Source organism: Durio zibethinus, chromosome 17 (genome assembly GCF_047325235.1).
Source record: "Durio zibethinus cultivar Kanyao isolate XHJ-2024 chromosome 17, ASM4732523v1, whole genome shotgun sequence".
In the NCBI taxonomy this organism is placed as follows: domain Eukaryota; kingdom Viridiplantae; phylum Streptophyta; class Magnoliopsida; order Malvales; family Malvaceae; genus Durio; species Durio zibethinus.
Genome location: NC_143178.1, coordinates 2,473,261 through 2,495,498, shown reverse-complemented (window position 1 = coordinate 2,495,498; position 22,238 = coordinate 2,473,261). Strand labels below are relative to the sequence as shown.

General features: G+C 33.2%; 4 protein-coding genes and 1 pseudogene across 6 annotated transcripts; all 5 read left to right on the top strand.

Moving 5' to 3' along the window:
• The first annotated feature begins 81 nt into the window (after nucleotides 1–81).
• LOC111318491 (carbon catabolite-derepressing protein kinase SNF1-like) lies at nucleotides 82–1,589 on the top strand (annotated as a pseudogene). Its single transcript, XR_016329041.1, has 5 exons — nucleotides 82–484; nucleotides 572–633; nucleotides 964–1,071; nucleotides 1,155–1,241; nucleotides 1,434–1,589. The product of XR_016329041.1 is annotated as a carbon catabolite-derepressing protein kinase SNF1-like (transcript).
• A 1,083-nt stretch (nucleotides 1,590–2,672) lies between these two features.
• Nucleotides 2,673–4,616, top strand: LOC111276835 (bax inhibitor 1-like). Its single transcript, XM_022862731.2, has 6 exons — nucleotides 2,673–2,887; nucleotides 3,180–3,323; nucleotides 3,409–3,500; nucleotides 3,833–4,019; nucleotides 4,112–4,267; nucleotides 4,358–4,616. The coding sequence occupies exons 1-6, from the start codon at nucleotides 2,777–2,779 to the stop codon at nucleotides 4,409–4,411; spliced, it is 744 nt and encodes a 247-aa protein (XP_022718466.2). The 5' UTR covers nucleotides 2,673–2,776; the 3' UTR covers nucleotides 4,412–4,616.
• A 1,191-nt stretch (nucleotides 4,617–5,807) lies between these two features.
• Nucleotides 5,808–8,178, top strand: LOC111276821 (transcription factor IIIB). Its single transcript, XM_022862709.2, has 4 exons — nucleotides 5,808–5,956; nucleotides 6,175–6,301; nucleotides 6,955–7,065; nucleotides 7,739–8,178. Exons 2-4 carry the CDS (start codon nucleotides 6,185–6,187, stop codon nucleotides 7,970–7,972), a joined length of 462 nt encoding a protein of 153 aa, XP_022718444.1. The 5' UTR covers nucleotides 5,808–5,956; nucleotides 6,175–6,184; the 3' UTR covers nucleotides 7,973–8,178.
• A 212-nt stretch (nucleotides 8,179–8,390) lies between these two features.
• LOC111276829 (protein BUD31 homolog 2-like) lies at nucleotides 8,391–10,675 on the top strand. Its single transcript, XM_022862719.2, has 4 exons — nucleotides 8,391–8,633; nucleotides 9,045–9,146; nucleotides 9,240–9,427; nucleotides 10,253–10,675. Exons 2-4 carry the CDS (start codon nucleotides 9,053–9,055, stop codon nucleotides 10,406–10,408), a joined length of 438 nt encoding a protein of 145 aa, XP_022718454.1. The 5' UTR covers nucleotides 8,391–8,633; nucleotides 9,045–9,052; the 3' UTR covers nucleotides 10,409–10,675.
• A 5,221-nt stretch (nucleotides 10,676–15,896) lies between these two features.
• Nucleotides 15,897–21,734, top strand: LOC111276810 (GATA transcription factor 26-like). Of its 2 annotated transcripts, none has more exons than XM_022862682.2 (8): nucleotides 15,897–16,481; nucleotides 18,035–18,397; nucleotides 18,909–19,341; nucleotides 19,730–19,802; nucleotides 20,065–20,168; nucleotides 20,417–20,603; nucleotides 20,695–20,806; nucleotides 21,121–21,734. In XM_022862682.2, exons 1-8 carry the CDS (start codon nucleotides 16,442–16,444, stop codon nucleotides 21,423–21,425), a joined length of 1,617 nt encoding a protein of 538 aa, XP_022718417.2. In that variant the 5' UTR covers nucleotides 15,897–16,441; the 3' UTR covers nucleotides 21,426–21,734. The 2 variants fall into 2 exon arrangements, with proteins under 2 accessions (XP_022718417.2, XP_022718406.2); XM_022862671.2 differs by having other exon boundaries at nucleotides 15,899–16,481; nucleotides 20,689–20,806.
• Nucleotides 21,735–22,238: the final 504 nt, after the last annotated feature.

Below are 22,238 nucleotides of genomic sequence, written 5' to 3'. Positions count from 1 at the left end.
ATTTTTAGTTTTCTGTCTCATGTAGGATGTTCTATTATTTTTTTTCTTTTGTAGGTGGAAGTCTATTCAATGTGCCTGAATTGACTGTCTTGCTTTAGGATCAGGTTAACTTTAGAGCCGAAGAACATGAGGAAGACAACAAGTCAAAGGAATGCTGATAATAACTTGAGCATTTGGAATAAAATAAATAGTCAGGGTGCAGATGGTTCGGGCATCACCTCAACAAAGAATGTAAGTACAAGGACTCCTTCAGCAGAAAGGCTCAGAGAACCTTTTCCATGCCAAGGTAGGAAAGAGCTCACCAGCCTGGTACAGGAAGCAATGCAGAGTCCAAACCATGGACTGTCATATGTTCCCCCTCCCTTGAGAAAGCGTGTTGCCCCTCCTCCAGGAAAAATTGATAGACAGGATCTTCATCCTATTCCAATGCCTTTGAGCTCAACTAGCTTTGCTATATCTGGAGCTGGCTTTACCAAGAACAAAGGTAAGTATTTTTTCGGTTAGGATTAAAAATTTTGGTTCCAAAGAGCAATTTTCCTTAGTAAATTCATCAAATTTTATTCACTTGTAGGGGATGGGAAGCATAAGAGAGAAGGTCCTTGTGCTGGAACAAAAGGCTTCCAATCTCCAGAGGTAATGAACAATAAACTTTAATTTAGGTTTTAGTTTTAAATAAATAAAAGAAAAAACCTTAGAGTTAGATAATTTGGAGTTTCCTGATGGTGTTCTTATGGTTTGAATTAATAGAGAAGTGAAAAGCTTTTCCAAAAGAAAACTATTAATAGCCTATAGCAAATTTTAGCCATTTGACCAAAGAAAGAAAATAAATTTTCTGCTATTAAACGAACAGGAAGATATGGCCAACTGAAGTTATGCACCTTCAGACCCTGATTAACGCTCCCTACTTGATAAATGATATCGTATTTCCAATGAATGGGGCCTCAAGTTGAGTAACTTATGCAGGTCTTGTTCAGATCTCAACATCAAGGTCCAAAGATTGATATCTGGTCTGCTGGGGTTACTCCTCTACCTAATGATTGGGAAATCACCCTTTTTTGGTGATCCTGAACGGTAAGACTTTTTTCTTTAATCCAAATCACTTGATCCTGTTTTTGCTTTATGCCTAACGTTGCCAACATCCCTGGCACTTTCAGGAACATAAAGGATATTGCAAAGCTGAGGGGCGGTGAAGATCTTTGGGAAGTTGCCAAGTTACATAATCGTGAATCCTCATTCCTGAGGTATAAATATCATGCATGATTGCCTTTAGCTTCTTGGTCTAGTGGTTAAGAAGATTTAGGAAGTAGGAGTTCGAACCCTACCAACCCTATCCCTTATCCAATGGATAAAAAAAATATCATGCATGATCTGTAACTATAATCTATTCAAAAGTAAAATTTGATTTCTTATTCAAGATTACGATTTTGTTGTAGGAACTCTATGGTGAAAAGTTTTTGACGTCTATGAAACTACGGAAGTGGTGCCAAATGAATACGAAGAGACGAGAATTCCTCCAGTAGATACCGAGCTCACTTTACGATCTCATGGACAAGTGCTTAACAGTGAACCCAAGATTAAGGAGTACAGCAGAGGATGCTCTTAAGCATGAATTCTTCGCTTCAATACAGGAAAACCTGAGAAAGCAGAGGGCATTCAAGCAGGGACTCATCTTGGGCACTAGGACCAACAATCTTTTGCTGGGAGAAGGATCACTAGATCTTTTAAGGCTTCTAATAAAAAAGCTTGATCTCCATTTTTGAAGGCTTCGCGAAAGGTGCGAAATCTTTTCTACATGTTCAAGTTGTGCAACTGTATCTAATAGCCATGTAAGGTTCAGCCATCCTTGACAAATTGGAGGAACAGAATATGGAAAGAAAATCATCAGTGGAAACATCTCTGTTTTGTCAGAGGTCTGTGCTTATATGCTTTAACCTATTCCTTGGGTCAAATTAAACTTGAACGTTCCGTCATGCAAGGAATTTAACTTGTCAAGAAATTTACTTCAGCCTAAGTTTCAGTCATTCCTTGGTCTGGTTCTTTCACCAATTGTCAGTTCCTGGCATTCCAGAAGGCTCCATTCTCAGATTAGATGACCAATTTTTCGTTTTCCTGGTTTCTTGAATGATATCGAGTATAGAGAGAAAATAAGAATTTGCAAATTCAACTGGAAAAAGTTCGCAAGAAAATGACGTGGCAATGTCCTATTGGTTCACGTGACGCAGCGGCAGCGGAATATTTTTTCCTTCGCGGCAAAGCGATGTTTGCGATGAACACTTTAGATCTCTTTGCTTGTTATTGCGAAGCAAAAGTCAACCTATGAGACCGCGAATTTTCCAGAGCAATTGCCCTTTTTCATTTCCTTAATTGCCCCTCAAATATCTTAATCGCATAATTCCAATAGTTGCCATAATTAACTCTAATTATTTTAAATTTTCTTAATTTTTTTAGTTAAGAAACTTTGTGGCAATTATTCCTGAACTAAAATTTAAAATTTTTTTTAGTAACTAAAAATATTCTCTTATAAATCAAAATTTACGACATCAAGGAGCTAAACAGAACTCGTTCAAGTAGTTGGGAGAATTCATAAATTAAATGAAACTCAAGGGCATTTTAGTAACTTAACTACTCGAAATTTCCAGGCAATTATCTGAAGGAGCTCTGTAAATGCCGTTGTCCACTTCGAAAACGTAATAAACAAATACCCAATTCGAGAGAGTTTTCTTTAATCTTGTCCGTGAATTGTCTTGCGACTTTCTTCATTTTCTCTTAACAAAATATGGATGCGTTCTCTTCTTTCTTTGATTCTCAATCGAGAAGCAACTGGAATTATGATACTCTCAAGAATTTCCGTCAGATCTCTCCGATCGTTCAAACCCATCTCAAACGGGTAATCTTCCCTAAAATTATGATTTTTTGAGGGAAAAATTCCTTAATTTCTTCTGAATTGGCCCCTAATTTGCTAGCTAGGGTTTTGCTAATTGATTTTTTGGATTATCTCTTGGGTTGACTCTTTCTTGGGTTCTAAGACTGAAAACGAATAGCAGTTCTTATCTTTATGTAGTTCTGATGCCTATTATGATTTTATCTTTGATTTTTAAGACTAATTTATCTATTTAACTATTCTTTGTTTCAAAATTTTGTTTTCTTGATTATCTGAATATAACGTTTTTAATTTGCAGGTTTATTTGACCCTGTGTTGTGCACTGATTGCCTCTGCTGTTGGGACTTATCTTCATATCCTGTGGAACATTGGGGGTTACCTTACCACATTTGCATGCTTTGGAACCACTATTTGGCTCCTCTCAACCCCTCCTAATGAAGAGGTAATAATAATCTTTCTTGATTTGTATTAGCTGATGCCATTTCTTTTTGCGTGTTTAGAAGTTTAGAACTCATCCAATTTTGCAGCAAAAGAGGGTTTCTCTTCTGATGACATCAGCAGTGTTTGAAGGGGCTTCAATTGGTCCTCTGATTGACTTGGCCATTCAGATTGACCCAAGGTATTTTCTCCTATAACAATTAAATGGGTAATTTTGTGTTATTGAAAATATATCTATGCGGTGAAAATACTTGGATTTTGAATCAAGTTAGAATTTTATTCATTTGGTTTTACCTTTGGAGTCTAATATACATGAAAGAAATATGACAATTGATATTGAAGTCCCTAAACTCTTTTAAAGGCTAGGGGCCTTTCCATAGTGGTGGATGACTATGCTTAATTGCATTTTTACTTTTGTGGGTGACTTTGTATGTTTTTTCTTCTTTCCCACTTGATCAATTAAGAAAAGAAAAGAATGACTTGTACTTATTGTGTTTTTCTCCATTTTGACAGTGTTTTGATAGCTGCATTTGTGGGAACAGCGTTGGCCTTTGCATGTTTTTCAGGAGCCGCCATGTTAGCAAGGCGCAGAGAGTACCTTTACCTTGGTGGCTTGCTTTCATCTGGTGTGTCCATGCTTCTCTGGTTGCATTTTGCTTCCTCGATCTTTGGTGGTTCTACAGCCCTCTTTACGGCTGAGGTGAGTGAATATTAGTTGGAAACTTGCTGTGTTCATGTTGTACTTAAAAAGATGCTATTGACATTCCTTTTTGTCTATGATTGTTCTCACAGATCTACTTGGGGCTTTTGGTGTTTGTGGGCTACATGGTAGTGGATACACAGGACATAATTGAGAAGGCACACTTGGGTGACCTGGACTATGTAAAGCATGCCCTGACTCTTTTCACTGATTTTGTTGCTGTATTTGTCCGCATTCTGGTAATCATGGTGAGTGAAGCTAGAATACCTGATAAAGCTTTGTAATTTTTTCAATAGCTGACTCGGTTTATATTAACATCAAACATACTTGTGTTGCAGTTGAAAAATTCAGCTGAGAAGAGTGAGAAGAAGAAGAAGAAGAGGAGTGACTAAATCACAAAGAAGCAGCTGAGAAAGTCTGCTTGTCTAACGAGCCTTGGAAAGATGGAAGTTTGTTGTCAATAAAAGTTGTGTTTTTGCTTTTTGTACTAAAGCACTATGTTAATGGACGGAAAAGATATTTCGTAAGTGTTTCTGCGTCTGCTGATGGTTGTTGTTCGGAACGTTGTTCAAACTAATGACATGTTAAATTTGCTTTCCCATGTTCGCAATTTATTAATTTCCCTCTCTGTATATGCTAAATAATTGATGTGATAGTAATAATCATGTCATCATATAATTTTATTTGAATAATCTTTTACACTTTCGACAACTTTTGCCACAAGTTTGCTCGGTGAAAGCCTATTTATAAAATGAGTTCCACTGACTTCAATAATTTAATTTTTCTGTCAGTCTGAAAAAGCAACTCCGGTACCAAATTTTCTACCATGGAAATGCTGAGTGTAAGTGGGTGAATACTTTGTGAGGAGTTATTGAAATTCTTTACTCCCGAGAAACGTCATTCCCCTTTGCATGTACGATGGGTTTGCCCACCAAAGGCATTGACCAACTCTCAGTTTCATGGGCCACTTTCACCCCGATTAAAAAAAAAAAAAACCCTCCTGCGTTGCTATAAAATGTAATTGCATACGAACAGAACCTGGAAGAAGCGAAAGAAACAGGGATGTGGATAGAGGAACGCATTTTTTATCTCTATTTTCGAATTTTTATATTACATTTTTTTTCGTATTTATATCTAATAAATATTTTAAATTTATTTACATTTATATTTTCGTATATATTTAATAGATATTAATAATCTTCGAGCTCTAAAAAAAATAAAAACAAAAATTTATTTTTTAATTTTTATCTTATATATTTAGATAATTTTTATAAATATATATTAATACATATTTTTCAATAAAAATATATTAATTTAATTAATTTAAAATAATAATTTATATTATTTAATAAAAAATTTATTTACTAAACACATAAAAATATATATGTAAATACGGATAAGGGACATGTATTATATTATCCATCTATAACTTTTTACCCAATAAAAATTTTAAATTATATTCATCCTTATTTTTATCATTATATTCATAATATAATATTTATCCTCATCTTTATTTCAATAAAAAATTAAATTCTTTATGAAATAGAAATAAAATTAACATCCTAAAAAAAAAAATAGCGTGTTTACGAAGCTAAAGACTCTTGGGTTTGTTTGGTCACTTTTTTATATCGTTTTGGGTTTTGGGCAACATCATTTGATAGGTGTATGTTTTCTATAGGTATAGACTATAGCCCATGGTGAGTGAGCCCAAGATAAGCCCATTTTCGACCCAACGCAATTGGAAAAAACCAAAAATAAAAAAAAGGACAAAGAAAGAGTCAAAATGGTAGCGATGACTGATTAGTGAATGAAAGTATTCAGGTCGGGCTGTTATCGATCTTGGTTCGCCAACCGCCCTCGGGTGCAATCTCTCTTCCCTCGTAATCCTCCGCTGCTACCTATCTTCAGGCTAGCTGGTTTAAATTGGCGCCCTCCAGGTGTGTTCCCTTCGTCCCTTTCTACTTCTACGGGCGTTTCTTTTTATAATTTTTGGGAATATCGTTTCTGTTTTTTAACAAAGTTAGGAGTGGGTTGCAGTCGATTTTGAGGATGGAATTTGAAAGTTGTTTCATAAATTTTTCATTAATTTGGCGGTGTTGAAATCAGATAATTAATTGTGTGATTGATTTTTTTTAATTATTTTTGGCTGCTAAAGGTGAAATAGAATGGATAAATTGAGGGAATTTGGGAGAAAAGCATTGTTCTATGTAAGGGTTCTCTCCGGATATGAAGAACGTAGAATTCGAAACCATAGATTGCAGCTCGAGAAACGTCTGCAACAGGTCTTTCAATTTCTTTACTCTTCCTTTTATTACTCTTTTGGTTTCTCTTTTTTTCTTAACTTAAGTACATTTGTCGACCTAAAGCTAATTTGATGGTAACTTTGACATTTAACATGGAAACTGCTTTGCTTTCTTTGATACATCTGTTGTTTGCAGCTGCTCTTAATCGTGTGTCTCATCACAAAGTTTTTTAGTATGTCATGATTTACTTCCTAAAATATGTAACTGAAAAAAATTATCTCAGAAATTTAGGATTGTGAGAATTGTGAAGAAGCTTTATTTATGCAACAAGGTGACTGCATTGAGTTCATAGTTGAAAAGGGTATGTTCTAATATGCATATAAACTTGGGGAAGTTAACTTAGATCCATTAATAATATCTTGGTTTGATGCTTAAAAACTAAATTTGAATTGTGAAGAAGCTTTATTTATCCAACAAGGTGACTGCATTGAGTTCATAGTTGAAAAGTGTATGTTCTAATATGCATATAAACTTGGGAAAGTTAACGTAGATCTGTTTATAATATCTTGGTTTTGATGCTTAAAAACTAAATTTGGAGTAGACATTATCTGCACTTTGTATCTATGGAACTTCTTGACCCAAAATCCTAATGTCAGCTCTCTCTCTCTCTCTCTCTCTCTTCATTTGTACAGGCACAAGAAAGGAAAGCTGCCTTAAGAAAGATTCCTGAGCAGACTGTATTAACAGAGGTTAGACGTATGGTTGAGGATATGCAAGCTCTAAATAGAAGGCTTGAAGAAACAGTAAGTTTCACTTGCACTTGGAGACAATAATTGACAAGGCAGTGTAAAATTACAGTTTTTGCAGCCTAAAATTTGAATATAGTTGGTTTTTGAAATTCTTTTAGTATTTTTTTAAATTCAATATTGCCATTTATAACCTCCATTCATCAGTGAGGAAACTAAACTAATGAGCTTTAACTTGTGTGATTTATCATTGCTCGAGTTTTAAAGAAAAACATCCATTCATAAGGCTCATGCCGCTTTTGCTTGGTGATACTTTCTTGTATGAAGTTTTAAAGATCGATAAGACCAAATTTCTTGTATGTTTGACCCGTGATGGTTGATTTTATTCCAAAGTGAACTCCAAGAAAGAATGAAGTCATTAGATTATTTGTATTTATCAACAAATTCCTTGCTTGGTCATGTGCCCTTTAGTTGCAAGGTTCAGATCCCTGCTTTCAGACTTTGATCAACTCCCGTTGAAACCTCCGATAAGAAATTTAATGATCACTTTGTCTAAATACTGCCCACGTGTATTTGCAATCATTTTTCCTTTTCACTGAGACACATGTCATGATGGGAATCCTTTCACTGTTAGTTTTATCAGAATTATGAGGCATTTTTCCTTTCCTTATATTTCTCTTATTTCAGAATGATTTTTGTTATTAATAACAAAATTGTTGTTTACTTTCAGGAAGCTGCCATTGAAGAATTCTTCAAACCAATAGACAAAGAAGCTGAGACGATAATGAAAATCCAGCTTGAAGGAGAAGAGAAGACAATGAAACAGATGGTGGCAACAATGCAGAAACAGGCCTTGCTTGAGAAAGTTGAAGCTGAGAAAATTGCAAAAACGCATCAACCAGACCCAAACCAAAGTAACCAGGATGCTACCTCCAGCAGCAGTCAACATGCTCAAATAAGATAATAATCGAAATTGATACCATGAGTGCTTTAATTTTTTGTTTCTCCTCTTTGGGTTTGTATGTACGTGCATTGAGAGATAAGTTTGAATAATTGATTCTCTCAATAAGAAATGTTGAAACCAACCAAAGTCTGAATTTTGTCATACAAGCTGGAGTTGTTATTATTGCTTAATTGTACTAATGATCCTATAGGATGGATAATTTTCCATGGGATGAGCTTAATTGTTAAAATATTTGGTTTGGACACAACCACACAACACCGGTATCTTTAAGACAAGAGGTTTAACGCTTAATAAAGCATACAAGGGGGATTCAACTTCTAGACTCATTATCGAAGTGAACGAGAATTTAGCCTCGAAACGCTGTCGTTTCCATAAGTTTATTTTACCTATTAATCATCAAACGTTCACACGATTCCTTCCTTTACAACCCAATTGATGCGCGTAGGCGCTGGATTGTGGAGTTTCCCTCTCTTTGTTTCCCTTCACACCCGCAGGTTGTCTATCCAAACACCACAAAATCGAAGCACAAAAGCTGTGAACCGACATAGCTCTGTTTGAAATCTCGATTCCTGAGGCAACAGACCCTGCTCGAGTTCTGTCGAAGATAGATTGACTGTTAGCCTAATTCCTCTTTCTCTCATCCAAGCTCCGTTCTCCAGAGGTGCAATGAATCCTCTCTCTCTCCTTTTTGGTTTTGTTTGAGAGGGAAAATTTTCAATTGTCTCGATGCCTTGCGGCTTTTTTCCTTTTGAGATTAAAGTAAAATTGAAAGGAAAACTCTTTTTATTCAGTTGGTTCGTTGTGGATTTAATTTTAACTTTCATAAAAAAATTGGGTAATACAAGCAAGGAATCTGCTCTATTCCAAGAGAAAAATAGGGTTTCTTCTTCAAGTTTGTGGAAGTTCTGCTTCTACTTAAAGCTCATTTAACTCCTTGTGTATAATAAGCTGTGATTGCAAAATTCTCAGCAAGATGCCTCTAATTACAAATTTTGATTTAGGGTTTGTGGCATTATGTGAAAATTACTATGAAAAATATGTGGTGGTAATTTGTAATGGGCATTGGTGACAGGTAGAACAATGCCAAAGGTGAAGACAAACCGTGTAAAATACCCGGAAGGATGGGAATTGATTGAGCCTACACTTCGTGAACTACAGGCAAAGATGAGAGAAGGTGGGATTTTCTTTATCTAGTATACTTTTCTTAATTATTGAGTCTTTTTATTATTATCTTAACGTGGTGAACTCGTATCAACTCTTTGAACAGCTGAGAATGATCCTCACGATGGTAAGAGAAAATGTGAGACATTGTGGCCTATTTTCAAAATTGCGCATCAGAAGAGCCGCTATATTTTTGACCTTTACCACCGGAGGAAGGAAATATCCAAGGAATTGTATGAGTTTTGCTTGGACCAAGGCTATGCTGATCGCAATCTTATTGCGAAGTGGAAGAAGGTTTGCCTCTGCTGCTTCCACATCTTAATTCACTAGCATCATCTGTTCTCCAATCTGATTTTTTACTTATATGAGACTTGCATGCTTAACATGTTTTCTGTCTAGTAGTCAGAAGGAAGCTTGGGTATTGATGTTAGAAAATATGGTATGAGTATCTTATTGTCTTTCTGGGACTAATGAGTTGATAGATTATTAGGCAAATTAGTCAAGTCATAGACTTATAGTATTTGATTATATACTCAGTTATTTCCCACCAAGGGTTGGTTGTTTTGTTCAAAATTCCAATGGTCATGTATAGGGTGCATGTGTGTACAGTCATCTATATCACACACACTTAGGTCATGTGTGGTACACAAGATTATGATATGATAGGATAAAATGATCTTATGAATGGGATTAAATTAAATAATATCATCCCATCTTATGTTTGATATTTGTAAAGATGAAGATAGGATAATTTATTTATTGGTCAAAATTATTCTTCCTTAAAGTTTATACAATTTAAATTATTGATGTAATTTTTAAGGGTATAATATGATATGTAAGCTTAATCTTATGAATTAAAAATAATCTTCCACACTTTGGGAGGATTGAATCATCCTATGCCAAGAGTATGATAATCTTCCTTGAAATTCTATCCCTTTCAATTAGATACAAACTAAACATAATATAGAATGATTATCATACTATCTTTTCCATCACCTTATGCACCAAACATGACCTTATATATATTCTTTTTTTCCTTCTCTTGCACTCAATATTTCTGAATATTTAATTTAATCTTGTAGTAGTAGATCTTTATGGTTTTTGTTTTATTTATTGCAGCCGGGTTATGAACGTTTGTGTTGCTTGAGATGCATGCAACCACGGGATCACAACTTCGCTACAACTTGTGTCTGCCGTGTGCCAAAACACTTAAGGGAAGAAAAGGTTATTGAATGTGTCCATTGTGGATGTGGAGGCTGTGCAAGCGGAGATTAGATTTATCTTGTTCTTTTGGCCTCTTCCAAGTCTGTAAGGGGAGCTTAGACTGTAGTTGCTGCCTCACCGCTCATCAATTTAAGTAAATTTTCTTTGTGCTACTGTAGTTCTGAACCTGAATCTTTGCTATGAATGCTTTATCTTGGATTTAGATTATTTGCTGTGGCAATTAACCGTAGATAAGACATGAACTTTGTTGAGGCAAATTAGTGTGCTTTGCAACTTTGCTGAAAGAGCAATCTGAATTGATTGAGACTTTTTGTAGCACTTTACTGACTTGTGGTTCATGTTTGGAACTTGAGTGTGTAAGAAATACCAATTGTTTCAACCTGATTTTGATGCACTAGTGAGAATCGAAAGGCAAAGTAAGCTTTGAAGCGCCCTGATGGTGTCAGTTTAACTTTCCTCGGGAACATTACAGCAACAGTCCGTAAGACTGGCACACGCAGTCCTGTTGGAATCAGACAAGTCCTGGTGGGATGCTTGCTGCGTGAGTGCCCCTTCGCATGAGAGACAATAAGCCAGGTAGTGTTTGTTCATGGCAAATTAACCCAGTAACCCACAGTCTGATTTTGGCAAATCCTTGGGCTAGTGGACTCGTATTGAAAAAGCTATTTATTATAAGGCTCCTAAACTGAAAATTTCTCTCCTTTTTAGGTCGGAAAGCCTTGGTGGTATGATACCACAAGCTTTTATAGGGCGGCTTAGATCAATAATTAAGTCCATTCAATGAACAAAAAAAATCATATCTTCCTCTCAAAATCTAAAAAACAAACATTAAAAGGACGGGATAGGGCCATTTTCAAACACAATTTCCTCCAATTTCTATCTCAATGTTTATAACATTAAGATACAATCGTATTCAGGTAGTTTTTATTCAAAGTTTGAATCATTCCCTCTTTTACCACACCCTTATAATATCTAATAAAACGTCTTCTTCATATACTTATCTACTAACCATACATTCTCCCACCGCCCAACGTCAAATCCTTTTTCTTTTCTTCTGCATTTGTGCGTAGTGTTAAACCATTAGAATCCAAAAAACAAGTGTTAAACCCAATCAATAAAAGGATATGTACCACAGTGACAAAATCCCACCCTGGCTAATGCCTAACCCTTTAGAAAGTAAACGCAAAGGGAAACCACTTTCCTTTTCATTCTTTACAAGAAAAGTTGTATCACAATTGGGTAAACCCCAAAAACATGCCTAATTACTTGATCAATGGATGATCTTAAAGCCAAACATATGGTATCTTCATTAAAAAATAAGAGATTTTGAGTCCTAACTTATTCTTTTGGTGCCATACCCATTTGTCATATCAATTTGCAAATCCTGATCAGAGCCCACCATCTATGTTTGGTTGTTTTTTTTACCTTATCCTTTTCCTTTGAATTCATATTTTACATAACCAAAGCTTCCGTCACTTAGACCTAATTTGGTGGTTGGATTATTGTTGTCTTTTTACCAATTTGAACTTATTCAAATGTTTTAGCAACTGCTGGAACTTGAATAGATCATTTTTCTTTTCATTTTGCCTGACCTTAGATGCCCTTAAATGGGCAAAGAAAATGATTTTAACTGCTTTTCCAATATCCAATTAACATTGCTCATTCTATTTCATACTTCAAAGGTTACAGTTTAAAAAAAAGGAAAAACAATTTGGTTCGATAGACCGTCACTGAAACAACATTCAACCATAAACCTTATTATATTTTATATATATGTAAAACATCACAATCCAATTTCAGAACCCATAACCATATTAATTATATGGTTCAAAAACGTTTAAAATAGTGAGGGACCATTTCATGAAGTGCTAAGTAACATTGACTTGTACATACCAAATTGTTGCATGAGTCATTTTCTAATTAATTCAAAGATTTCTGTCGATTTACCTACCACTGTTTTAAGTAACCAAAAAACTGGGTTATCAAAGGATTTGTGAATTGTGAGTCATGGGGCCTACCTGATTTCAATGATATGCCGTTTGGTAAAGGATGGATTTCCCATGGGAAGTAGGTTTATAGCTTCTTAATTTGCCATCCTTTAAAGTTTATCATTAATGTTCAAATAATTATGCTAACCATTTGTGCAAAAAGATATGTAAATCTAAAACGCAATAGTTTTTACTTATAACATGTGTTAAGGGTTTTTTTTTTAGTTTAAAGGGTAAATAAGTCATTTTTTTATAAAAAATTATTAACAAATAATCAAAAGTATTTTTAATTTTTGAATCGATCTGACATGTATTATATCATATCAACTTTGTTACATCATTATTTACCCTACATATTTCTCACATTCTACCTATAAATAAAATCATTCATATACTATTTATTTATTTGTTATTTTTTTTATTTTTCTATTCTCTTCTCCTTTTGATCTCTTTTATTCTAATTTATAATTTAAATATCGAAATACAAACATAAATAATATCTTTTTCCTTTACTTTTAATCGTTTTTTTTTTCTTTTATAATTTTAGAGTTCTGTGCTCAGTGACACAGTCAATAAAAAAACAAATAATTAAAGTAGGGTGCCTTTAAAATTTTGAAACATTGTACTTACATCCCACTAAACTCAGTAGGCCAGATAATTCCTTCCCATCAATGTATATCTTATTAGGAATATAATATAACAGTAATAATAACACAAAAAATTGGAGACCATCCCCATGTTCTATTACCCCAAAATTTATGCCATTTTTACATTTATTATGCAGATAGTAAGATCTTATATTGAATAAGCATAAAAGAAGATGAGGAAAGTTAGGCCAAAAACTAGAAAGTATATTGCCAGATACATTTAACCACCTAATGTATAGACTTCTTTCTCAAATAATTTAGCTTAAAATAAAAACATGACATTCAAGATCCCATCAACTGGCCTCTTTCAATGTCTTATTTTAGCTGTTATATTTATCTATACATTGGTTGTCTGCATTTTTATCTACTCAATTCAAAATGTATATAATTCAAAATATAAAAATGTATTTTTATATGTTTATTAGTTATTTTTATTTATGTTGTTGTAATTTATCTTATGCATGTAATCTTACCAAAAAAAAAAAAAAAAACCTCAGCCCTCTTAAAGATAGATAAAAAATTTATATTGTTAATTGATAAAAAGCTTTCAACCGAGATGCTTGGAAATTAAGTCTTATAATTTCGACCCCAATTAATGGATAATGTGAAAATAGAAAAAAAAAAAAATTAATGGGGATAGCCTTGGTAAAGCGATTAACCTTATTTGTGCTGTGCTAATGACTGCACCGTAAGCTCCGCATTTTGACGTATGGAGAGTAGTTGGTGAAGGGATTATGAGGGAATTTCGGTAAAATAAATCCAAGAAAGGGGCAATCTGGAAATTTAACAATAGTTTTACGTTGCAATATTTAAAAAAAATGAAAATTGTTCATTGGACGCCGTCGATTTTAAATATAAAAACAAAATAATTAAATTAAGGATTGATGGATGACTTCCTGTGTGTCAGCACATTCTCCAATCATGCACTTTAGTATTACATTTTTACACGTGGATTTCCTTATACATCAAAATTTAGTTTTTTTAAAATTGAATTGAGTTGAAATAAAAAATTAATAATTTAGTTGACTGTAATAAAATATTAAAAATTTAAATAATTATTAAATTTTTATTTGAAAAATTTTTAAACCTTTTTATCTAATAAAAAATAATTTATAGTAAAATTTAGAAATAAATATTAGTATAAACTAAATAATACTCGTACTAAATTAAAATAAATGTTAAAGTAGGAATGGTTACACAATATATTTACCAAAAAGTAGTCTATGAAGTAAGCTAGTTTAAAAAAGGATCAGCAGTTATGAGTTCCTCTAGGGACCCACCCATGACCCAATATGTACTATATTATATTATATTATATTTTTTTTTTTATTTTTAATTTTATTATTCGTTCCGCTTTATTTTAATTTTTTCTTTTAATTTATGAATATAATTTTTTTTAACTTTTATATATTTAATATTATAAATTTAAAATTTTATAATATTGGTGTATCATATTTCATATTATCAAAAAATAAAAAATAAAAAAAATTTTGAATTTAACATATTTAAAATACTAATAATCAGTTAAAAAATTTAACAAAAAAATAATTATGACATTTTAATTAGGAACAAAAAATAAAGAATATTACTTATGTACTGCCTATTTATATGACATAGATGAATAAATTTAAGCAATTTTATTAATATATTTATTGAAAAATTCAAGTAAAATTTGGTACTAGTATTTTTTTTAATCGAAAAAAACAACTAAAGTAATTTTAAAGTCATATTAGTGGGTCGTTGGTACGACTTTTTGGTAAATTGACCCATCCCATCGGTTAAGTCTAAAAGATTGATAATTCTCAGCCGTCAGATTTGGAAAATGATATCATATCAGTAGGTTTTGTGTCAAAATCCTTTTGATGAAAAACAGCCATCTTCTTCTTATCGAATGGGCTTTTTTCCCATTTTTTGTAAAACAAATTTGTAATAAAAAATACTGAAAAATATATATTTTAAAAATTTTGTAAAAGATAATTTTGAATTTATTTTAGGAAATTTGTATTTGAAATTTTGCTTTGATAAGAAGTATAAATGAATAAAAAATAAATAAATTTTATTATATTATTATTTATTAAATAATAAATTTTAAATATTATTTATAATTTTTTAATAAATTTAATAAGAAAAAAAAATCTATTAACAAATTATTCATTTATATTTCCTTTTACACAGGGTTGAAGCCTCCGTTTAATCAACCCTCAGATCTAAATAAATCACAAAGCTAAAGAAAAAAAAATTAAGTGGGACCAATTTGACAAAGCTTTTAATTAAATCGGACGGTGTACAATGAATTGTGACAGGGATCATGTATCACGCACACAAACAGGAATATTACTAAATAAATAATATTAAAAATAACATATTTAAATTATCAAAATATTCTTTATAAAAAAAAACCAAACAAACTCTCTTTATTTTTTTACGATACGATAATTTCAAACAAAATATAATATAATAAAAAAATATAAATAAAAGATAAAAAATAATATGATTTAAAAATTTTAATAAAAATTATAAATAAATTTAATAAAATTAAAAAAAAATATTTTTTTATATTCATAAAAATTATGACTCATTAATTTTTAATAAAATATAATATAAATATATATTATTAGTATTTTATATTATATAAATACATAAAATATTAAATAAAAAACTTTTTTATTGTTGTTGTCTCATGGTGGCTTTCCTTTTTCTTTGACCATAATTTGTTTCCAAAAATTCTATTTTTGTGGGAATTTTTATTTCATAGACATCAACAAAGCTGAAAAGTCTACAGTCAACAGCAAATATGCAATAATATTTCATGTTTTACTATTATAATACTATTTCTTTTTGTTTTCTTTAACATGATAACTGTTATTTTTATCAATTAAAACATCAATTAAAATGTAAAATATACATAAAAAAAATTGCAAAAGAAAGCACACTGCTTCTCTCTCTTTTTCTCTTTGTTTTTTTCTCTTGCTTCCCATTTCACCTTCCTTTTTCATAGCCATTTATTAGATTCCTCTCAATTAGTCTTTTTCTTAAAAATTTTTTTTTTCTCTCCATTAGATTGTGCAGATGCCTAGCTGAAATACCCGTCTCTAAAATCTTTTCATTTCTTTTTTTTTTGGCTTGTTTTTATTGCTTTTTTTTTTAATTTCTGTTTCTTGGACTGAGAAAATAGACATAAAACTCTTCTGGGTCATTTTCATTTTTTGGCTTTTGCTTTGTTCTGCAAACTAAAGTAGCTCTCTGGGTTGTTGCAGAAAAGCCTTTAATTCCCAGTTGAATATGTCTTATAAAGCTTGAAGAAACCAACCAAATTTATATAAAATGTTTTCAAAATTCAGTCAAAGTTTTTGTCAATCATAAATTTTTCTTTTTTTTTCTCTGTTATTTTCAAAATTTTTCTTTTTTCTTTTTAATTTTTTTTCCTCCCTTGGGCAAAAGAGAAAGACATGGGCAAGCAAGGGCCTTGCTATCACTGTGGAGTTACTAGTGAGTTCTTGTTTCTCCAGCTAACTTATTGGATATGAAGGTTTTTTTTTTTTTTTTTTTTGAAAAAAAAGAAAAAGATTTTTGAGTCCTTGGATATATGTAAATGTTCAACCTTTTTCTATGAATCATTATTTTTGGTGTATGATTTTATATGGTTGGATAAATAATTATATCATTGGAATATGTAAGGGGAATAACTGTATGCATAAAAGGAACAGATTACATGGACAAAGATAATAAATTTTACAATATATGCTGTTCTTTGTGTTATTCTGTTTGTATATGGATTTAGAACAGCAGGTGTCCTTTTTCTCAATCCATGTAAAGCTTTAAACTTGACTTTGTTATTCAATTCAATTGTTTCTTTCAACCTCATTCATTTTCTCACCTTTATCTCTTGGGTTTTTTCTTCTTTGACATTTGTTCTAAGTTCCAACATATCTCACAAAGGAAAGTGAGATTGAATTCTATTGGATACTGGGGAATTGAAGAGTCTGTGTTGTTGAATTCTGGGCAATTTCAAATTCAACATTAAATTGGTATTGCTTTCTCATTGCTCCATTGATGCTTATAAGCCTGAACATCAAGTCAAACCTCAGTCCTCTTCTGTTCAATTGAAAGGAATGTATTTGATTGCAATATCCTTGTTTTGACTCCTATATTGGTGCACTTGTCATTGAGTTCTTGATGGATTTCTAGCTCATTTTCTATACTTAAATAAGCTCTTGTCTAAACTCTATGCTAAACACTTTTTTTGGTCTGTGTTGTTAAGAATTATTGACCTCCATTGGACTGGAATTCTAATGTGAACCACTTTTCCAGAACTGCACTCATATTCATTTTAAACAAAATTTTTTTATTCTTTTTCTGTTCTGGAGTACATTCAATTCTAATTTGAAGTTCTTCGGTTTGCCTCTTAAGCCTTGAAACAGTTCAGCCTCATCAGTATCATTTGCATTTAAACACTCTGAATGACTTCCGAGCTTTAAATTCATTGAACCACTCTTCAAACATTTGAAGTGTTTTATAGTCTTAGAACTTAGTGTATTTGCACCAATTACTGCAACACAACTTATTTCAGCTGTATTCTAATTTTGCTTTTCATTGATATGAATGTACAATTTGTGTCAAGTACAAGTGTTAATGGAAGCTCCAATTGTCCTTGTTTGCCTCGGTGGAGGCAAGAGCATCAATCCTGAATTTGTTTTAGGAATTGCTCCCAACATTAAGAACTTAAAAAATGGTGTTGTCAAATGCCAACTTTTGAAGACAAATGCAAGTTCATCTTGACTCTTACTCGAGTCTATCCTTGATAGGCTAAAGACGTCTATCCTATTGGCCATAGTTTGAAGAAGATTTTTCTGATGGTATTATGTCTTTGAAATTGGCCATGAATGTACTAAACTCTTTGGTGCACTCTTTTTTTCTCTGCTCATGGTTTTGGCACCCTTTAAATAAAATTTTGCTAATGGCTCTTGTTAAAATCTTATCACAGTTGTAATCTCTTTGTTCTTATTCAGTCCATACTTACTAACAACAATGCATTGTCATAGGCACTCCTCTTTGGCGCAATGGACCTCCTGAGAAGCCAGTATTGTGCAATGCATGTGGGTCACGGTGGAGGACTAAAGGGACACTTGCAAACTATACCCCACTTCATGCCAGGGTTGAACCTGATTATTATGAGGATCATGGGACTTCCAGAGTGAAGAGCATATCTATAAATAAGAACAAAGAAATAAAACTGCTGAAAAGAAAGCCAAATCACGATATAGCAGTTATTGCCGCTGATTACAACCAGGGTTTCCATAAGATTGTGGATGAAGATACTAGTAATAGGTCAAGTTCTGGATCAGCAATATCTAATTCTGAAAGCTGTGCCCAATTTGGCAGTGCAGATGCTAGTGACTTGACAGGTTGGACACAATGCCGTCAGTGTTCCTCATTGCTGTTTTGGTTGTATGAGAGTAAATTGCATTTTTTTTTTGTCACAAAAGGAAAGAGTCTTAGTGGATCATATACTTGATTCAATGGAATGTCTCAGTCGTTTGCTTGCGAACTCATTGGAGATTCATGAGTGCCATCCTTGGCATAATTGAAAATGATTCTGGAAAATGGTTGCAGATCTTCCTAAAAATATAATCATTATGGTTTAACACTTATGATGCACACACTTTCTTAATGGTTTTCCCAATGAACAGAACAACTGAAGCAAAAAGGTTTATCATATCTTTGAGATCACTAAATTAAAATTGTAGTTATAAGTGGAAACGATGTGGTTGACAATGTGATTCAGATTATACCACTTTCTTTTATGTTAAAATTTCTCCTTTAGTGGTTCATCTTGATGTTTTAGCTGCATGTTTTGTACTTTTAAAATGGTCCGAAATACTGATTTAAGTTGTCTTCTTTTTTATGTTTCTTCAGGGCCTGCTCAATCTAATGTGTGGGACTCAATGGTACCTTCTAAGAAAAGAACATGTGTAAATCGTCCAAAGCCATCTTCAGTCGAGAAACTTACAAAAGATTTATATACTATTTTACATGAACAACAGTCTTCATATTTCTCTGGATCTTCTGAGGAGGATTTGCTTCTTGAGAGTGACACACCCATGGTTTCTGTTGAGATTGGACATGGAAGCATTCTAATTAGACATCCAAGCTCAATAGCTCGAGAAGAGGAATCGGAGGCTAGCTCCCTCTCAGTTGAAAACAAACAATATTCAATGAATGAGGCTTATTCACATTCTTCAAGCTTCCCTGCATATAATGATAGCAAGGGCATCAAATTTTCTGGACTTGGAATTGAAAGGGCTAAGAACCCTGCTGGACAAGGGATGCAGCATGAGCAACTTAAGAGGTAAATCTTTTCCCTGTAATATTTTACTAGTTGCAACAGAATTTGCCAGTTACAAAACTAGCATTGGTGTAGACCATTTGGTTTTATAACTGAAGCTATTATGAAACCTTACTGTGGCCACTCAGAAAGGTTAAGATAATTATATTTGTGGGAATAGAGAAGGTACATCTCCCACAACAATGTGAAGAATGGAATTTATCTCAAAAGCTCCTAGTAGTAATGTCTTACCCTGCAGTTTTTGAGGAAGACTTTTTGGCATCTAGTGTTATCATGACTCATTAGTCATGGGCGATAAGATAAAGCTCGTAGCTGCCGTGCAATGGGAAGAGAAATTGGAGACTGTTGCTTTCATGTTGATTAATATTTTTTTCCTTTTGACATTTGGCAGGGACAAGGCTCAGCATGAAAAATCACTACTGCTGGAAAGTCAGAATTCACCACTGTGTAACATAGATTTGAATGTAAGTTCCCTTATTTCTATATTCTTTACTTGCTTTTCTTAGGGGATAAGCTACAGAACTCAATTCTACAGCTGCTATATTGTAAAAAATCTAAATTGAGCACTAGGAACCTGTAATTTTGTATACATTCAGTGACTGAATGTTTTGCAAATCTTTCACATGATTCCTCCATCTATGCAAAAGATTGAGTTACCATGAACTATTCATATCACAGCACATATGTTCATTCTTCATTATGTGATGATATTTTTGTGTGGTGCAGGATATTCTCAACTTTGAGGAGTTTGTGAAACTTTTAACAAATGAGGAACAGCAGCAGTTACTGCAGTATCTGCCTCCACTTGACATTGCCAAACTCCCTGATAGGTATCTTCTTTCCTCTATTATCAAGATGTCAAAAATAACATCTTTCTAGTTCATGTTTTGTGTATAATAGAATGCATTTACTGATAATAATCATGTTTTTATTTCGATAGTATCTGATGCACATATAGTGCACATTAGATAATTGAGGAAAAGAAAAAGGGAGAAACCAGTAATGGCTATTATTTAAGGAGATGGCCAATAGTTGAAACATGATGGGGAATCACTGATAGTTATCCTTGCACCTGCAGCCTCAAAAACATGTTTAAAAGCCCCCAATTCAAGGAGAATTTATGTTACTTTCAGCAACTGCTTGAGGAAGGGATCTTTAATATCTCTGCCCAAGGGGTGAAACCTGAAGACTGTAAGACTTTGAAAAGACTTGCATTATTCAACCTGATGAAATCCCAATGGGTGGAACGCCATCACATACTGAAGGTTTGAATTGGTTTCTAAAATAGTGACATCTTGACATGAATTTATTTTGCTCACTGGAGGCCTAAATATATTAGTATTTCTTTAGTTGCAGAAATGTATTAGTATTGGAGGGTCTGTGACTGCTAGAAGACCAAATGCCATTACATCTAATAATTTGGTGGTTATGAAGAGATCATGCGACAGCCAAAGTCAAAATTTTCCAGGTTCGAAAAATTTCTCTGCTGTTATTGCTCTGTATAAAATAAATCTTGTTAAATTATATTGAAGATTAGATGGCGACATTGAATTTTAAACTGAAAATAACAAGGAAAAAAAAAATAAAATCAGAGTCAAAATAGTCATAGAGATTAATCAGTAAATTGGGTGAAAGAAATAAAGTTAATGAAGCCAAATGAGGAAAATTTCTCTGCAACTAAATAAATTTCACTTTAAGTCAAGTGTTCATCTTGTGAGCTGTTGCGATTGTTACGAGTGACATTGGCATTTTGCTTAAGAAAAACATGTTTTCATTTTTCAGAAGCAAGGACTTTAAAGAGCCCCAAACAGGTGATGACAAAGGCTACTTATGAAAACAAAGAACTCATAGACAATGATGGTTCTTGCTTTAGTCCAAGAAGCCTATTTGCCTTGCCTCCTGATGGTAGCTCTCTTGTGCTGGATTCTCTCCATTTTGTCGATGAAAGTTCTGACCAAGATTTGCTGCTGGATGTACCATCCAATGGCTCATTCCCACAGGCAGAACTGCTTCACCCTACTATAAGTTTTGGGCAACAGGCAAGCGCTAGCAGTAGCTCAGCACACCCACATCCTGTCCATCCCTAGCAATGGTTGTTAATTACTAGAACTATAAAGGTCTGCTTCTTCTGCAAGATCCCTTGAGTGGGGTCGACCTATTTTTCATGCCAAACACCAAAGTCTGTGAATGAGGTTTGATGGTTGATCTTTTTTACCCTCAACCTTTTCAAACTTGGAATGCTAAGGGATGAATTCCAGGTGGGTTTTTTTTGTATAGGTTGACAACAGATTGTAATATATAGCTCAAAAAATGCAGAAGAGGTGGTAATTTCCAGAGTTTTGTATGCAAATGTAGTTTATGCATGGAAACATAATTTTATATATCTCCTTGGTCAATTTGAGTCTTATCCCCTTCGGTTTCGCTGAGTGGGGAAGAAAAATAGAATAAATGGGTTATGAAAATAGCTTTATGGGATGCATGCGAAGGAATCACCATCTATCCTTTATTGGTGCCTTTTGGAGGATACTTGATACCTGCATATATTAGTAGATTGAATGGACCTCAATAGGATTTTGTCCCTTCATGCAGTCACCTTAGGATAAGAAGGGGGAAAGAGATAAAAGGAGTGTGAATATGTGATTGGAAAGCAGAATTCAAGTAGGAAAATCTGTGACTAGTTCGCATAAAACTATTCCATTTGAACAGAATTGTGCATGACTGGTCATTCTAGAAAACCAATAGAAAATCCACTCTATATTAATGGAGGTTTATTCGTAAGAACAAAGAATTAGGAACAATGTATAAATAATCAATGACATTGACATCAGAGGAAGTGCCTGAAAAGGGGCGAAGACTCGCAAGTGTCATGTCACATCCCGAACAAGCCACGGCTAAAAAGG

Excerpts from the sequence above, each read along its gene's own strand:
- LOC111276835 (XM_022862731.2), top strand. The coding sequence starts at position 2,777 with ATGGATGCGTTCTCTTCTTTCTTTGATTCTCAATCGAGAAGCAACTGG. Across the intron at positions 2,888-3,179 it reads TTCAAACCCATCTCAAACGG|GTTTATTTGACCCTGTGTTG; the intron begins GTAATCTTCCCT and ends TTTAATTTGCAG. Across the intron at positions 4,268-4,357 it reads TCCGCATTCTGGTAATCATG|TTGAAAAATTCAGCTGAGAA; the intron begins GTGAGTGAAGCT and ends CTTGTGTTGCAG.
- LOC111276821 (XM_022862709.2), top strand. The coding sequence starts at position 6,185 with ATGGATAAATTGAGGGAATTTGGGAGAAAAGCATTGTTCTATGTAAGG. Across the intron at positions 6,302-6,954 it reads TCGAGAAACGTCTGCAACAG|GCACAAGAAAGGAAAGCTGC; the intron begins GTCTTTCAATTT and ends TCATTTGTACAG. Across the intron at positions 7,066-7,738 it reads ATAGAAGGCTTGAAGAAACA|GAAGCTGCCATTGAAGAATT; the intron begins GTAAGTTTCACT and ends GTTTACTTTCAG.
- LOC111276829 (XM_022862719.2), top strand. The coding sequence starts at position 9,053 with ATGCCAAAGGTGAAGACAAACCGTGTAAAATACCCGGAAGGATGGGAA. Across the intron at positions 9,147-9,239 it reads ACAGGCAAAGATGAGAGAAG|CTGAGAATGATCCTCACGAT; the intron begins GTGGGATTTTCT and ends CTCTTTGAACAG. Across the intron at positions 9,428-10,252 it reads TTATTGCGAAGTGGAAGAAG|CCGGGTTATGAACGTTTGTG; the intron begins GTTTGCCTCTGC and ends TATTTATTGCAG.
- LOC111276810 (XM_022862671.2), top strand. The coding sequence starts at position 16,442 with ATGGGCAAGCAAGGGCCTTGCTATCACTGTGGAGTTACTA. Across the intron at positions 18,398-18,908 it reads AGATGCTAGTGACTTGACAG|GGCCTGCTCAATCTAATGTG; the intron begins GTTGGACACAAT and ends ATGTTTCTTCAG. Across the intron at positions 19,803-20,064 it reads TGTGTAACATAGATTTGAAT|GATATTCTCAACTTTGAGGA; the intron begins GTAAGTTCCCTT and ends TGTGTGGTGCAG.